Consider the following 18,267-nt stretch of genomic DNA (forward strand, 5'->3'; position numbering starts at 1 on the left):
ATGATACCTCTACTACCTAAATTTCATAAATATAATTTCACTTTTATTAATATTTTCATATGCCATAGTCACAAATCTTTATTCTAATGGTTCTTCCTAACCTTTTTCTTACCCTGATAAAGTAATCCCTGGGATAAAAAGTTTATGATGGCCCCTAAGATTCCCACTCCCTATATACAACCTGCATAAACTTCTCCCCGTTGTGAGATAAAAATAAGATTTTACTCCCATGATTAGATTATATTATGTAGTAAAGATGAAGAGATTTTATGAATGTAATTAGTGTCTACCTTAATTGATTCTGAGTTAATCAAAAGGGAGATTATCTTGGGTGGGCCTGACTTAATCAGGTAAGAGTCCTTAAAAGATACAATGCCCCCCTATAGAAGAGACACCTTTGTTGGCTTTGAAGAAGAAGAAGAAGAAAAGCAGTAGTAGTAACAAGCTGCCATGTTGTTGAGAGGGCCATATGACCAGGACCTGAATGCAACCTTTAAGACCTCAGAGTCATCCTTAGTCAACAGCTCGCAAAAGACTGGGTATCTCACTCAGTCCTAAAATTATAAGGGATAAATTCTGCAAACAAACTGAGGGACCCTGGAAGCCAATCTTTCCCCAGTCAAGTCTCTAGTGAGACCACAACCACAGGTGACCCCGCTGGAAGCCTTGTAATACACTGAGCCAGCTAAGCCATGCCCAGACTCCTGACCCACAGAAAGAGTAAGATAATAAATGTGTATTGTTTTACGGTGCTAATTTTGTGGTAATTTGTTATGCAACAACATAGAACTAATACAATCCATCTAATTATATTTCAATCCTGGTTCCTGATGTCCCCCTGAAATGAATTCTAATGTAGGCTTTCTGTCTTCTGCATGGTCAATGTCAAACCACTTTGAAATGGCATAGTATCAATACATTTAATAACTGCAGTCACTGTACTGTGTGAGAACTGACAATGGTACTGACAAAAGATTATAATAATGCGCTGGTTTGCTCTTATGTCTAGATTCTGAAACTCAATAGCAAATTTATTTTTGCTAATTTTATTGGATTTCTGATTTCAGCTCCAATATGTAAAGAACTGGAAGTCATCACACCTGTTTTACAACAGAAAAAAGTTAAACTAAAAATCAATGACTTTTCTGGGATCCATCTGAGAACTAAGGTCACAAGGCAAACTGCCACCCTGAAATCTGGAGAGACAGGTAAATATAGAGAATCATGGTCAAGACATGCTTACTAGGACAATGCCCACTAAAACACAAATTGACAGAAATAGATAATTTTAATGAATTGCTGGAGATAAAATGTTAACTAGTTTATAGGTAAGAAACTCCTAGGGGCTGTAATCTTGCCAGGGGGCCCACATTTTTTAAGATATTACCACCAAAAATCCCACCAGGTCCCCACAGTAAAGAGCCAAGAAAAATCCTACTGTTTCTGGCAGGAGGAAGGAAAAAAACAACCATTTTGAAATACGTCCAACGCATTCTCTAAAACAAAGGCCAGTCTGCCAGTAAGGAAGATTTTACCAGATCCTTATCCAATATGAGGGAAGGGATCATTTCCTAAACTGCAGTTCCCTGCTATTTAATCTTATGATATGAATGAAGAGTTCAGAAACACTTGTGAAGGTCACAGGCAAGGGACACAGTGATGCTAAAAGATTGAGACATAATCATAGGATTAGAAGATGCTTCCCATTCCCCATACCTTACCACAACATCAACAGGGCTCCAGAACAACAGCAGAGGGTTACAACAGAGACAGCCAGCTGCAAGGCTCAGATTCTATTTAAGAATAAGCTTTTAGGGACATTGGAGAGTAACTCAAGTCCATATTAAGAATTAATTAAAGAGCACCGGTCAAGATAACTACAAGGTAGTTATAAAAGACAGTATAAAATGTGTTTTAACATAGATATAAAAGACAATATAAAATGTATTCTTTGTTTTTAATTTTTTTCTATCTGATTTGAAAGTCAGTTGCAAAAGGTAATAATTATAAATCTGTGTTGAGAGACATACAATGTGTAAAGATGTAATTTTTATGATAATAATGACACAAGGTAGGATAAAAAAACAGCTACATAGGATTAAAGCTTCTGCATTCTATTGAAAATTAAATTAGTATTAATCAAACTATGTAAGATATTAACTATAATTGCCAGGACAACCACTAAGAAAATAACTAAAAAATACACAGTAAAAGAAAAGCCAAGGGAATTAAAGTGACACATTAGAAAAATTTAAATGGCACATTAGAAAATATCTATCTATTAGATTCAAAAGGCAATGACAGAGAAATAGAGGGGGAAAAGGCACCAGATACACAGAAAACAAACAGCAAAGTGGCATTCATAGACACCAACTTATCACTAATTACATTAAACATAAATGGAGTAAACACTCCAGTTAAAAGGCAGAGATAAGCAGAATGAACTTTTTTAAATGCTCCAACTATATGCTGTCTATAAAAGACACACTTTAAATTTAGACACAAATAGGTTCAAAGTAAAAGGAATATTATTCAGCCATAAAAAGGAATAAAGTATTAATTCATCCCATAATGATGAACATGGAAACATTACACTATGTGAAAAAGACAGACACAAAAAGTCATATATTGTATGATTCAATTTAGATGAAATGTTCGGAAAAGGCAAATCTATAGAAACAGCAGATTAGTGGATACTAGGGAATAGCAGGTAAGAGTAGGCAGTGACTGTTAATGAGTAAGGAGTTTCTTTTTGGAGTCAGAAAAATATTCTGGAATTAGACAGTGGTGACGATTACACAGCTTTGTGAATATACTAAAAATGATTTCAATTGCAAAAATGGGCAAAGGATTTGAATAGGCATTTTTCTAAAGAAGATGTCTGAATTACTAATAAGCACATGAAAATATGTTTAACCTCACTAGTCTTCAGGGAACTGCAAATCAAAACCATAAGGAGACACTACACTTTATACCCATTAGAAAGGCTATTATCAAAAAAACATAAAATAAATATTGGCAAAAATGTGGAAAAATTGGAATCCTTGTGCACTCCTAGTGGGAATCTAAATTATGCACTGACTATTAAAAAAAGAGTTTGGTGGTTCTTCAAAAAGTTAAATTTAGGCTGGGCGCGGTGGTTCACGCCTGTCATCTCAGCACTTTGGGAGGTTGAGGCGGGCAGATCACCTGAGGTCAGGAGTTCAAGACCAGCCTGGTCAACATGGTAAAACCCTGTCTCTATTAAAAATACACAAAAATTAGCCATACATGTTGGCGCACACCTGTAATCCCAGATACTCGGGAGGCTGAGGCAGGAGAATCACTGGAACCCGGGAGGCGGAGGTTGCAATGAGCCGAGATGGTGCCACTGCACTCCAGCCTGGGTGACAGAGCGAGACTCCATCTCAAAAAAAAAAAGTTAAATTTAGAATTATCACATGATCCAGAAATTACATTTCTAAGTATATATCCAAATGAATTGAAAGCAAGGTCACAAATAGATATTTGTACACCAATGTTCATAGCAGCATTATTCACAACAGGCAAAAGGTAGAAACAATCAAAATACCCATCGACAGATGAATGGATAAGCAAATGTGAGAGATGTATATATCTCTCTATATGCACACATATATATGTATATACATATATACATATATAATGAAATATTATTCTGCCATAAAAAGGATTCTGATGTATGCTACAAGATGGATGAACCCTGAAAACTTTATGGTTAATGAAATTAATCAGAAACAAAGGACAAATATTGTATGATTCCACTTATATGAAGTAGCTACAATAGCCAAATTCACGGAGACACAAAGAATACTAGAGGGTAACAGGAAATGGGGAAAAGGAATCTGGGGAGTTATTTTGTGGGAACAGAGTTCTTATTTGGTATGATGAAAAGTTCTGGAAATAGATAGTGGTCACGGTTGTCTAACATTGCAAATGTGCTTAATTGTACACATACAAAAAATGCTAAGGCCAAAGGCAGTGGGTCATGCCTGTAATCTCAGCACTTTGGGAGGCCGAGGTGGGCAGATCATCTGAGGTCAGGAGTTCGAGACCAGCCTGACTAATCTGGAGGAACCCCATCTCTACTAAAAATACAAAATTAGCCAGGCGTGGTGGCGCATGCCTGCAATTCCAGCTACTCGGGAGGCTGAGGCAGAAGAATCACTTGAACCTGGGAGGCAGAGGTTGCCGTGAGCCGAGATCACACCATTGCACTCCAGACTGGGCAACAAGGGTGAAACTCCATCTCAAAAAAAAAAAAAAACAAAACAAAAAACCAGAGTTAAATTTTGTTATGCATATTTCACCACAATCAGAAATGACAATAAATATCAGAAAAATAAATAAAAGACCTGCGAAGCCTCTGGGGATGTGGGACTGGGAAGAAAGAAGGAACAGTATTAGTGAAGGGAGCTGCTGTTTTTTCTTTTTTTTTTTTTTTTTGAGACGGAGTCTCGCTCTGTCACCCAGGCTGGAGTGCAGTGGCCGGATCTCAGCTCACTGCAAGCTCCGCCTCCCGGGTTTACGCCATTCTCCTGCCTCAGCCTCCCGAGTAGCTGGGACTACAGGCGCCCGCCACCTCGCCCAGCTAGTTTTTTGTATTTTTTAGTAGAGACGGGGTTTCATCGTGTTAGCCAGGATGGTCTCGATCTCCTGACCTCGTGATCCGCCCGTCTCGGCCTCCCAAAGTGCTGGGATTACAGGCTTGAGCCACCGCGCCCGGCCTGTTTTTTCATTATAACCATTCTAACATTATTTAATAATGTATAAGAAGTATTTTGATAAATTATTTAAAGCTAAAAAAGAAATTAAAATGAAGAATTCAATGACAAATAACAAATAAAGTTTCTATGATATGTATTATAAAGGATTACTATCCATACTATATATTTAAAAGCCCATACAGATCAATTAAAAAGATAAATACAACCAACACAAGCAGACAATAAACAAAAAGTTTTAAAGAATTAAACAAAAACCTGCAGAACAATTAACTGACAAACCTGACAAAAACAAAACCTGACAAAACCTGACAAACCTGATAAAAACAAGCAATGGGGAAAGGATTCCCTATTTAATAAATGGTGCTGGGAAAACTGGCTAGCCAGATGTAGAAAGCTGAAACTGGATCCCTTCCTTACACTTCATACAAAAATTAATTCAAGATGGATTAAAGACTTAAATCTTAGACCTAAAACCATAAAAACCCTAGAAGAAAATGTAGGCAATACCATTCAGGACATAGGCAAGGGCAAAGACTTTCTGACTAAAACGCCAAAAGCAATGGTGACAAAAGCCAAAATTGACAAATGGGATCTAATTAAACTAAAGAGCTTTTGTACAGCAAAAGAAACTACCATCAGAGTGAACAGCCTACAGAACATTCTGTAGGCTCCCATCCCTACAGAATGGGAGAAAATTTTTGCAATCTACCCACCTGACAAAGGGCTAATATCCAGAATCTACAAAGAACTTAAATTTATAAGAAAACAACAACCCCATCAAAAAGTGGGCAAAGGATATGAACAGACACTTCTCAAAAGACATTTATGCAGCCAACAGACACATGAAAAAATGCCCATCATCACTGGTCATCAGAGAAATGCAAATCAAAACCACAATGAGATACCATCTCACACCAGTTAGAATGGTGATCATTAAAAAGTCAAGAAACAACAGATACAGGAGAGGATGTGGACAAATAGGAACGCTTTTACACTGTTGGTGGGAGCATAAATTAGTTCAACCACTGTGGAAGACAGTGTGGTGATTCCTCAAGGATCTACAACTAGAAATACCATTTGACCCAGCGATCCCATTACCGGGTATATACCCAAAGGATTATAAATCATGCTACTATAAAGACACATGCATATATATGTTTATTGCAGCACTATTCACAATAGCAAAGACTTGGAACCAACCCAAATGTCCATCAATGATAGACTAGATTAAGAAAATGTGGCACATATACACCATGGAATACTATGCAGCCATAAAAAAGGATGAATTCATGTCCTTTGCAGGGACATGGATGAAGCTGGAAACCATCATCCTCAGCAAAGTATCACAAGGACAGAAAACCAAACACCGCATGTTCTCACTCATAAGGCGGGAATTGAACAATGAGAACATTTGGACACAGGGTGGGGAACATTACACAGCGGGGCCTGTTTTGGGGTGGGGGAAGTGGGGAGGGATAGCATTAGGAGAAATACCTAATGTAAATGATGGGTGCAGCAAACCAACATGGCACATGTATACATATGTAACAAACCTGCACATTGTGCACATGTACCCTAGAACTTAAAGTATAATAATAAAAAAAAGAAACTATGAGATAATAAATGTTTACTGTTTTACGCCACAAAAAAATTAAACAAAAACCTGCAGAACAATTAATTTCACAATTAATCAAAGAGATAAACTAAATGGGAACAAAATATGTTTGAAGGATTTCTTGTGTCTTTATTTTTAATTGAAAAGGTAGAAGCAGAAAAATAATCTATTCATTTTGCTAATATATATACAATCACTAAAAAGTTATTTCAACGTTACAGTGTCTAGTCACCCAATTATAAATGTCTGTAACTAAAATTCATACTGTCTGCTATATGTATTCCAAGCCTAGCAGAAAAATGTCACCCAGACACCTCCTATCTCCCTTTTTGTGACTATGACTGGAAAATATAAAAAGGTTTTAGCAATGCAATAAGATTTTGCTTTTATCTCTTACATAATTGTGGAGTGAGTGCAGTTTCTATAATCCCATAAATAACTTTTCTTCCAATTTCCCAGAAGATATTTGTCTCCATATTTAAGAATTAAAAGTTTTACAAATTTTATTAGGTAAGACCAACTCCCTACATGTTTTATTGTATGACTTAGTGTCAAGTTTAATTACTAGTTTTCCTAAATATAACTGCTTGGTGTAGATGTTCACACTGGAATACATCTTGTTTTCTATTAAGAATTTTAAAAAATGTTTATGTCCATTTTATTTTTAGATATTCTTGTAAAAAATTATCTGATTATCTTTTTGAAAACAAATCCTTTAATTTATCTACAAGAGACTAATTGCTTTAGTGTATCCCTAGCTATCGAAGTACATATATATAAAAAGACAATAGAGGAATCAAAAGTATCAATATTATCATTCAAATATATTATTTCCAAATGCTTCTGTCCTTAGAGGTATAACTTCCTGTGGAAAAAAGAGAAGGAATGCCACTTCTCTACATTGGATTTAGGTTAGATTTTTATACAATGTGATGTTACTTTCAGGAATTATATGTGGTTTCAATGCTTTGAATATTAGGAGGACCAAAATATACTAAATACTTTCTTTTTTTTTTTTTTTTTTTTTTTTTTTTGAGACGGAGTCTCGCTCTGTCGCCCAGGCTGGAGTGCAGTGGCCGGATCTCAGCTCACTGCAAGCTCCGCCTCCCGGGTTCACGCCATTCTCCTGCCTCAGCCTCCCGAGTAGCTGGGACTACAGGCGCCCGCCACCTCGCCCGGCTAGTTTTTTTTGTATTTTTTAGTAGAGACGGGGTTTCACCGTGTTAGCCAGGATGGTCTCGATCTCCTGACCTCGTGATCCGCCCGTCTCGGCCTCCCAAAGTGCTGGGATTACAGGCTTGAGCCACCGCGCCCGGCAATACTTTCAAATTAACTAAAAAAAAATATTAAAAATCAGAGTGACTCTAAAAACAACAACAAAATTCTTCTGGCCAGATACATGAAGTAAAATGAGGGCAGCAAAGAAAATTTAGCTTAGATTAACTTTAATGAAACATTCAGAAATGTAATTTATGAAAATAAAAAGGAATGCTCCTTTCCTTTCTACTCTGAAAATATCAACTTGTCCCTAAGAATAAAAATAATGTACACATAAACACTTCTCCTATATAACTAACATTACTTGAAGACTTTCATTCTTTCAGATTGTTTTATTTTATTTTAAAGAGAGTCTTATTCTGTTGCCCATGCTAGAGTGCAGGGGTGCAATCATGGCTTACTGCAGCCTCAACCTCCTGGGCTCAAGCAATCCTCCCACCTCAGCCTCCCAAGAAGCTGGGACTATAGGTCTGTGCCACCATGCCCAGCTAATTTTTGTATTTTGTAGAGGCAGAGAGTTTCACCATGTTCCCAGGCTGGTCTTGAACTCCTAGGCTCAAGTGATCCTCCCAGCTCAGCCTCCCAAACTGCTGGGATTACAGGCATGAGCCACCATGTCCAGCCTTGCTCATTCAGACTTTTAAGTAAAACAGAGGTAGGATGATCAGGCAGTATCTTAATCAAAAAATAAGTAAAAGAATATATGATGTTTAGAAAACTATAATTAGGCCGGACGCGGTGGCTCAAGCCTGTAATCCCAGCACTTTGGGAGGCCGAGACGGGCGGATCACGAGGTCAGGAGATCGAGACCATCCTGGCTAACACGGTGAAACCCCGTTCTACTAAAAAATACAAAAAACTAGCCAGGTGAGGTGGTGGGCGCCTGTAGTCCCAGCTACTCGGGAGGCTGAGGCAGGAGAATGGCGTAAACCCGGGAGGCAGAGCTTGCAGTGAGCTGAGATCCGGCCACTGCACTCCAGCCTGGGTGACAGAGCGAGACTCCGTCTCAAAAAAAAAAAAAAAAAAAAAAAAGAAAACTATAATTATTACCTTGTTGCCTCTACCCTAGGAAGCTTACTGTGGTAATATTTAAATTAGCATGACAATGTTTAAAATGTAAATGATTATTTAAAGGCAAAAGAAACAAGAAACATTCTCTTACCTTGTAAGATGGCAAGAAACACAAAATTCCTTGGCTCACAGTCTGGCACACAGATAACAAAAGTGCTCCCACTTCATCTTGGAACTCAAATGTTTCAGTATTCTGGAAGGTAGCACAGAGATTCCGACCCTTGGGGCCTGACCCAATGGTACCAACCCAAACCTAGAATATGAATATGTCATTATTAGAGTTATGCCTGAAAAATGCATGGAAATTAATATTTATTTGGAAGTATTTACATAAAAGATCAAGCAACAAGTTTAACAAAAATTTATTTTTAAATTGTCAGGGGTTTTTCTATTACCTTTAATTAATTGTATACAGATTTAATTTATAAAAGTTTTGCTTTAGGTAGATCACTAAATTCTCTTAGAGTGAAAATTCTTTGAAAGCAAAACAGGTTGTATCTGTCTTTATTTACTTAATAGCTTTGCAAAATGTAAGCATGTAACAAATTTTTGTTAGGTGAATAAATGAACAAATGAAATGATGAATATATACCAATAGCAGAATCAGATAATTCCAAAATACTGGGGATGAAGGCCAGTATAATTTGCCATAGGCAAGTGTCAAAAATGACAGGAACTACTCTTTCAAAAATTCACTGGTGCTCAAAGATCCTTAGTCATAGAAAAAAACCATACCCACCACAGCTTACAGTTATTTGCAATTCTATCTCCCTTATATGTAAAGAGACGGAGAGAGACAGAAGAAATTGTGCAAAATGTTAACAAGTGATGAATCTAGGTGAAGGATATAAAGATACTCACAATATTAATATTACCTTTTCAACTTTTCTGAAATTTCTAATTATTTTGAAATACAGTTGAAAGAATCAATAGATGAATAAATTATCAAAATGTAGCATTGAGTAGAAAAAAACAAACGTTTTCCTTTGCTCTCACACCACAGCAATCAACACAGAAAACTTATGTGACCAAATGTGTGGGAGGTTTTCTCCACATACCAAGCAAACAATCAATTCTGCAACAGACATCAATTGGGTGTCCTCTAATTCAATTCAATTCTGACACTATCTACTGGAAGATAACTTCAGATCCCAGAGGTTGAGGGCTCAGTTCCCAAGACTGCCCCTGATTTCTGTTGCCAGTCACAGTTGTTTTACTTGTGCTTCTGACTGATCAGCTAGAAATCGGGCATCCCACAACCCTCTGCTTGGGTTCAATTAATTTGGTAGAGCTGCTCATAGAACCCAGAGACACATTTACCTACACTTATTGATTTGTTATAAAAGATATTACAAAGGATACAGATAAAGAGATGTATGTGGGAAGGGGCTCAGAGCTTCAATTCCCAGGCACATCACCCTCCAGGAACCTCCAGGTGTTCAGCTATCTGGAAGCTCTCTGAACCCTGTCCTTCTAGGTTTTTATGGAGGCTTCATTATGTAGGCATGATTGATTAAACCACTAGATATTAAAATAAATTTAACCTTTAGCACCATCTCCCCCAGGCCCTCCCCAGAGGTTGAGAAATGGGGGTGAAAATCCCAACTCTCCTATCATGTCTTGGTCTTTCCGGAGACCAGCCCCCATCCTGATGCTATCTAGGGGCCCCCTACCATTAGTCATCTCATTAGCATACAAAATATCACTTTGGAGATTCTAAGGATTTTAGGAGTTGTATGCCAAGAAATGGAGTGGAAGACCAAATATATATTATTATAAATCACAGGCATATACACACATGAAACATTATTCACCTTTAAAGAAGAAACTGGCACATACTACAACATAGATGAACTTTGAAGACATTATCTGCAACATGGACAAACCTTGAGGACATTATGCTAAGTAAAATAAGCCAGTCACAAAAATGACAAATACTTTATGATTCCACTTATATGAAGTACTTATAGTAATCGGATTCAGAGAAACAGAAAGTAGAATGGTAGTTACCAGGAGTTGGGGAAGGGGGAGAATAGAGAGCTATTGTTTAATGGGAACAGAGTTTCAGTTTTTCAAGAGGAGAATGTCTTGAGATTGGTTGCACAACAATATATACATACTTAATAAGACTGAGCTGTATACTCAAAAATGGTTAAGATGGCAAATTTTATGTCATGTATATTCTACCACAATTAAAGTTTTTAAAAAATTTAAGTTGAAGGAAAATATTATAGTATAACAGAATCCAGCTGCACAACTACATTATTATAATTCAGAGACATTACAGGTTAAATGGACTTCTGTGCAGTAGGTTGAGAACGTAGAGCCTGTAATAACATTCTTATGAGAAAACGCATGCTGAATTTACCAACTTCCTATATTTATCTGTGTCTCTAAAGAAAGCAACTTGAAAATGTGGAACATGTATTCTTCCTTCACTGCTGTTGATAGTCACATTTCTCAACAGGAACACTCTGGCATTTGGAAAGCACAATTCTTAGTTATATAGGAGTTTAGCATTCTAGGTTCCCAACTACCAAATGCCGTAGTTGCTCCCAGGTAATTGTGAGAACCACAAATGTTCCCACCATAAACCTGTGTATATAGCTTAACAAAGAACTAGCCTTGTGTTAGGCACACAGGTGATGTTAACTTAACCACTTTAGCATTAACCACAGCTTAACATCACCTGTGTGCCTAACTACTTTAAAATACTTCATAAAAAGAAACCAGAAGGCATAATGAAAAATGATAATCTATACATTTCTACAAAAATTAAAATAACATTTAGTAGGCATCGTTATAAAACATTAAAATCTTAAATCATAGGACTCATAAGAGTACGTTTTAATTCATTTCAGATATTCAAACGTGCTGAACACTTGCTAAATACCAGCTATTAATCTAGGCACAGAGGAAGAATGTGAATGTAAAAGGAAGAATCAGGATACACTATAGTCTAATGGAAAAGAGAAGCATAATTATACAAGCTGGGCATGGTAGTACATGCCTGTAGTCCCAGCTACTCAGGACGCTGAGGCAGGTGGACTGCTTGAGCCCAGGAGTTTGAAGCCAGCCTGGGCAACATAGCGAGACCTTGTCTCTAAAAAGATAAATAAAGTCTGGCCAACATGGCAAAACCCCATCTCTACTAAAAATACAAAAATGCACAAAGCATGGTGGCACACACTCATAATCCCAGCTACTGAGAAGGTTGAGGCAGGAGAGTGGCTGGAACCCAGGAGGCGAAGGCTGCAGTGAGCTGAGATCGCACCACTGCACTCCCGCCTGGAGGACAGAGCAAAATTGTGTCTGAAAAAATAAAAGTAAAAATAAAAATACAGAGATAAATAAATTAGATATAAATAGGCCGGGCATGGTGGCCTGTAATCCCAACACTTTGGGAGGCCAAGGCAGGTGCATCATTTGAGGGCAGGAGTTCAATACCACCCTGGACAACACAGTGAAACCCCATCTTTACTAAAAATAAAAAATAAAAAATTAGCCAGGCGTGTGGCGCACACCTGTAATCTCAGCTACTCGAGAGGCGGAGGCGGGAGAATTGCTTAAACCTGAGTGAGCCAAGATCACACCACTGCCCTCCAGCCTGGGCAACAGAGCGAGATTCTGTCTCAAAAATAAATAAATAAATAAATAAATAAATAAATAAATAAAATAAAATACAAATAATTATACCTTGAGAACTAAATAAATCAAAATTTTGTTTTCATTACAAAACTAAAACTTATTTAAAAGAAGAAGCTGAAATACAGCCTTTTGCATCCCAAGTGACTGGATTATTTCCTTCTGTAGACACACTATTAAGTAGCTGACAGATTTTCTTTTATTATAAAACTGGAATGTTGAATTTCCTATCAAGATTTACTTCCTGGCACTTCAAGTACCTTCTAACTTGTTTATATAGAGTTATACTGAAGTAAGTAGAAACACTGAAGGCCTTCAAAAAAAAAAAAAAACAACTAACCTGTGAATTTTTAATGACATGATTAGCCTCCAGCTGGACAGTAAATGTAACACCAAGTTCTGACGAAAAGGATTTCATTGGTGATAATGTACCAGATGTCAAAACAATAGTCTGAACTTTGCCATTAATATCTGAAAAGGCCTAAAAGAAAACAACATTAGATAAATAAAATTATCTTTAAAAGAGGCTGGGCAAAGTGGCTCACACCTCTAATCCCAGCACTTTGGGAGGCTGAAGCAGAAAGATCACTTGAGTCTAGGAGACCAGCCTGGGCAATATGGTGAAACCCCGTCTCTACAAAAAATAGAAAAATTAGCCGAGCATAGTGACCCTTGCCTATAGTCCCAGCTACTCGGGAGGCTAAGGTGGGAGGATCGCTTGAGCCCGGGAGGTCAAGGCTGCAGTGAGCTAGATTGCACCACTGCACTCCAGCCTGGGTGAAGAGCAAGATCCTGCCTCAAAACAACAACAACAACAACAAACAACTATTTTTAAAAGAGTCAACCATATTTATTAAAATGCTGGTACTGAGCAGGAAGACAAAATCTCCATTTACATGATGAGCTTACCACAGCTGGATTTAAGCACCAAAAGTTTAGCACACGAACTGCCGTTTTCTGTCGTGAATGTTTCTTATTTTTTGGTAGAATCAACAACCCATTTTTATCTGAAATATCAATCTGATTTGTCCAGGAGTAAGTCTGTTGAATTGCAATTTTATAATCATCTGCAAATCTAGATGCAAAGAAAATGCTAATTAAGTGGCAAAACTTTGTAAAACCTATGACCCAGCTACATACAATATAGAAACTGATTACATTAAAACTCATTTGAAAGAGCTGGTACCTTCCTATTCAAAAATAACATTCTCCTTACCATTAATTAAATTCAGTAATTCTGATATTAATTAAGTCATTAAATCATAGAATCAACTGATTCTCAGAGGGAATATTAGAAATCATCTAACCATCTATCTTTTACCAGCTACTTCCTAACCTCATTTTCAAACATTACATATGTCAGGGCAGAAGCAGAATTAAAATCCAGGCCTCCTAACTCCCAGTCCAGAGCTCTCTGCATGCTCTACTATATGATGAGTTACAAAATAGAAAACAGCATTATGGTTAAAGAAACTAAAAGGTGGGTTATACTTTTTTATTACATGAGAAAACAGAAAGATAATTTTTACTGAAAGTTTTTAAAGTATTAGCAACAAATTTATAAAATTCTTACATTCCTTTGAAACCTGAGTCTCAGCCTTCATCTACTTTTAATGAAGGTGCTGAACCAAATGACATCTGTGATACCATCCAGTTTATAACTACTTTCAATATCAATCTAGAAAATGGCTAAGCTTAAAAAGAATAAAATGTGGCTGGGCATGGTGGCTTACACCTGTGATCCCAGCACTTTGGGAGGCTGAGGCAGGCAGATCACGAGGTCAGGAGTTTGAGACTAGCCTGGCCAACATGGTGAAACCCTGTCTCTACTAAAAATACAAAAAATTAACCGGGCGTGGTGGCTGGTGCCTGTAGTCCCAGCTATTCGGGAGGCTGAGGCAGGAGAATGGCGTGAACCCGGGAGGTAGAGGTTGCAGTGAGTCAAGATCACACCACTGCACTCCAACCTGGGAGACAGCGAGACTCCGTCTCAAAAAAAAGAAAAGAAAACAAAGGGGAAATCTTCATGATATCAGATTTGGTCATGATTTACTGGATGTGACACTAAAAGTACAGGCAACAACAAAAAAGGAGATTAAAAAGCTTTTCTGCATCAAAGTACACTATCAATAAATGAAAAAACAACCCACAGAATGGGAGAAAATATTTGTAAAGCATAAATCTCTTACAAGACTGACATCCGGAATATATAAATAACTACAACTCAACAACAACAACAAAACAGTAATTAAAAAATGGGCAAAAGACTCCAACAGATATTTCTCCAAAAGAGACATACAATTGGCCAATAAGCACATGAAAAGATTCTCAACATCTCTAGTCATTAGGAAATACAAATAAAAACCAGATGAAATCACTTGATACCTATTAGGATGGCTATTATAAAAAAATAAAATAACAAGTGTCAGCAAAATAACAATTCTGATATATGCTGCTACATAAACTGTTGGCAAGGATGTGTAGAAACTGGAACCCTTGTGCATTGATAATGGGAATGGAAAATAATGCAGTTGCTGTGGGAAACAGTATAGTGAGTTCTCAAAAAGTTAAATGCAGCATTACCATATGATCCTGCAATTCCACTGCTAGGTACTTATATACACACAGAAGAACTGAAAGCAGAACTCAGATATTTGTACACCAACGTTCATAGTAGCATTGTTTACAATAGCCAAAAGATGAAAATAACCCGAATGTCCATTAACATAAGAACAAATTAACAAACTGTGGTATATATATACAACGGAATGTTATTCAGCCATAGAAAGGAATGAAATTCTGATATATGCTACTACATAAATGAACTCTGAAAACACTGTGCTAAGTTAATTGAAATAAGCCAGACAAAAAAAGACAAACATTGTATGATTGCTCTCATGTGAAACACCTAAAAAGGACTTCATAAGATGAAAATAGAATACAGGTTAGCAGGGGATGAGGGGAAAGACTCTAGGGAGTTATTATTTCATGGGTACAGAATTCCTATTTGGAATGATAAAAAAAATTTCTGGAAATCTCTGGAAATGAGTACAATGTACAACATTGCAAACATACTATACTTAATGGCATGGAGTTGTATACATAAAATGGTTAAAATGGTATATTTTATGTATATTTTACCACATACACAAAAAAATACCAGAACTAGGTTCTACTATAACTTAAATTATAGGATGAGAGGGATTGGTTGTTTTTCATTTTCCACAGTTCGTACAATAAAAAAGGGACTTTCTGACACTGTAGGAACATAAGAAAACTTTAGCAATAGAAGATAAAAATTTAATATGATTTAATTAAATATGTTTAATGATTTCAATATTCATTAATATAAAAGACTAATTTTGGCCAGGTTGGGCTCACGCTTACAATCCTAGCACTTTGAGAGGCTGAGGTGGGAGGATCACTTGAGGCCAGGAGTTTAAGACCATCCTGTTCAACATAGTGAGATCTCATCTCTACAAAAAAAATAAAAAATTAGCTGGGTGTGGGCTGTGCACACCTGTAATCCCAGCTACTCAGGAAACAGGTGGGAGGATTGCTTAAGCCCAGGAGGTCAAGGCTGCAGTGAGCTGTGATCACACAACTACACTTCAGCCTGGGTGACAGAGCAAGTCCCTGTCTCAAAAAAGCATCAGACTAATTTCAATTCCTCTAAGCCTGTGTCAATAACAGCAAATATATAATAATACCTATAACACTTGTTTCAATTCTCCTATTTACTCACCCAAAATTGGTATGTATTAAACACATGCTAGCACCCAAATTAGGCTATTTTTAAAGGAAAATACACATTAGTTATCTTCACTTACCTGCTATTTTGCCTAAAAAGATAGTCAAGCACCATAAAAAGTCCTTTAAGCATTATTTGAGTTGATGCACTAATAATAGGTACTTCTCTTGCCTCCTCTTTACCATAAATTGGTGAGATTTTTTCCTCTTTTTGAAGAACAGCAGAAAAATGTCCCTATAAGAAATTACCAAATTAAGTGTAGAGGGGTTGGGAGGGAATTGGAAATAGAAACTTCTCAAAAATATAATGAAACCCAAACAAAACATGCATTGAAATTTTAGGTGAACAGAATTGCTATAGTTTGATAGTCTGACTTCTCCGAATCTCATATTGTAATGTGATCCCCAGTAATGGAAGTGGGGCATATCGGAAGGTTTGAGATCATGGCGGGTAGATACCTCATGAATAGATTAACACCCTCCCTACGTGGAGAGGAGGTGAGTTAGTGCTCTGTTAGTTCCCATGAGAGCTGGTTGTTAAAAAGAGCCTGACACCTCCCTCCCTTCTCTCTCTCGCTTCTTCTCTTGCCATATGATCTGTACAAACCAGCTCCCTTTCACCTCTTGCCATGACTAGAAGCAGGCTAAGGTTCTCAAAAGCAGATGTTGGTGACATGCTTCTTATACAATAACCAAATAAACCTCTTTTCTTTATAAGTTACCCAGCCTCAGGTATTTCTTTGTAGCGATACAAACAGACTAAGACAATTATTAACAGCACAATACTATCAATGTATTTTAGATTGCCATATTAGCAAAATTCTCCTCAAAGACTCTTCAATAATAAGTTAGTATTTAGAAGATTCATTACTTCTCGGTCAATCAGGGTATTATTTGGTGCCTTTCAGAAGTAAGGAATTAAATAAAAATATAGCAAGTAGCTTCTCCAAAAGTCTTTAAAGAATTGATATGTTGCCTTAAATCCATGAATTATTTCCAGAAAGTAATTTTGATGCTGAGAATAATATGACTACATCACAAGCAAAGCTAAATGACTTAAGGAAACAATACATGTTAAATAACAAAATGTATGTTAACTGGCTCATTGGTCTTTACATGGCTCATAAGTTTTAATAATGGATGAAAGTGCGGACAATAAGACAAAATTATAAGAAAACAGAAGAGTATGTTTCCCAGATTGTAAAAGAGAAAATTCTGGATACTGAAGCAATAAAAGATATTGGTGACAACTCTGATGTCTGACAATAAAATGTGTTCAATGAAAATAAAACGAGGAAATAGGATAAATAAGAACGATACATTTTAGTATTCAGATATATTGTGAAACAACACAAATCTATAAGAGTAAAAATCAGCCTTACTGAACAAAACATTAAAGAATACAAATAAGTAGAAAGACTTAAAAAACAAACCAACAAAGAACAAACAAGAAAGACAACATGAATGTGGAAAAATATGCAGCCCTGCAATGAAATACAAATATCAAACTATTCTTTTTGAAAAATGAAGTCCCCCCAGCAACACCTTACATCAAGGCTTAATATCCTTCTCCAACACTGGCAGAACACTGGCAATTTACTCTGATAAAATATAGAAAATATAAACTATTAAAGGTGAGGCGCTGTACTAAAAACAGAAGGGCTAAATGAAATACTACATATTGAATCATGAGAGTACTCCGAGCTCAATTCCCATTAGGTTACCCACACATTGGCAGCTGGGTTGGGGGGGGGGTAGAAAAATAGAAAACTAAGCAATGGAAAAATAAATAAAAAGTTAATTATGGTTCCTTAGGAAACATACATAAAGCTGTATAAAAATATAATCAAATAAGCTACATTACATTACTATCATGAGCTATAATAATACATACACATGATGATATCCACACTGAATATCAATATAACTATACTGGCAGAATAAAGAGTGAAGAGAGAAAAGAAAGAAGGGAAGAAAAGGAGGAAGCAAAGGAGGAAGAGAGCGCGTATGCGTGTGTGTGTGTCAGAGAAGAGTGTGTGTGTGTCTAAAGGAGCTAAATCATCATTATAATTAAGAGAAAGTCAACAGAGAACATCTAAAATTGAAAACTCAAAAGAAGCAGAACCCACGTTATTTTTTTAAATGTGGTTAAATATCAGAAAA

At 36.7% G+C, this 18,267-nt stretch overlaps 1 protein-coding gene across 1 annotated transcript in view; it reads right to left on the reverse strand.

The window, feature by feature from the left end:
- BRIP1 (BRCA1 interacting helicase 1) overlaps positions 1–18,267 on the reverse strand; it is a 176,837-nt gene that overhangs the window by 86,176 nt on the left and 72,394 nt on the right. The window contains exons 11-14 of the mRNA XM_002808125.4: positions 16,185–16,339; positions 13,264–13,429; positions 12,695–12,835; positions 8,801–8,962 (exon numbers count right to left, since the gene is read on the reverse strand). Of these exons, the coding sequence (XP_002808171.4) occupies positions 8,801–8,962; positions 12,695–12,835; positions 13,264–13,429; positions 16,185–16,339 (624 nt within the window). The remainder of the gene's footprint in view (positions 1–8,800; positions 8,963–12,694; positions 12,836–13,263; positions 13,430–16,184; positions 16,340–18,267) is intronic.

The sequence above is a fragment of the Macaca mulatta genome, chromosome 16 (assembly GCF_049350105.2).
Source record: "Macaca mulatta isolate MMU2019108-1 chromosome 16, T2T-MMU8v2.0, whole genome shotgun sequence".
Taxonomy (NCBI): Eukaryota; Metazoa; Chordata; class Mammalia; order Primates; family Cercopithecidae; genus Macaca; species Macaca mulatta.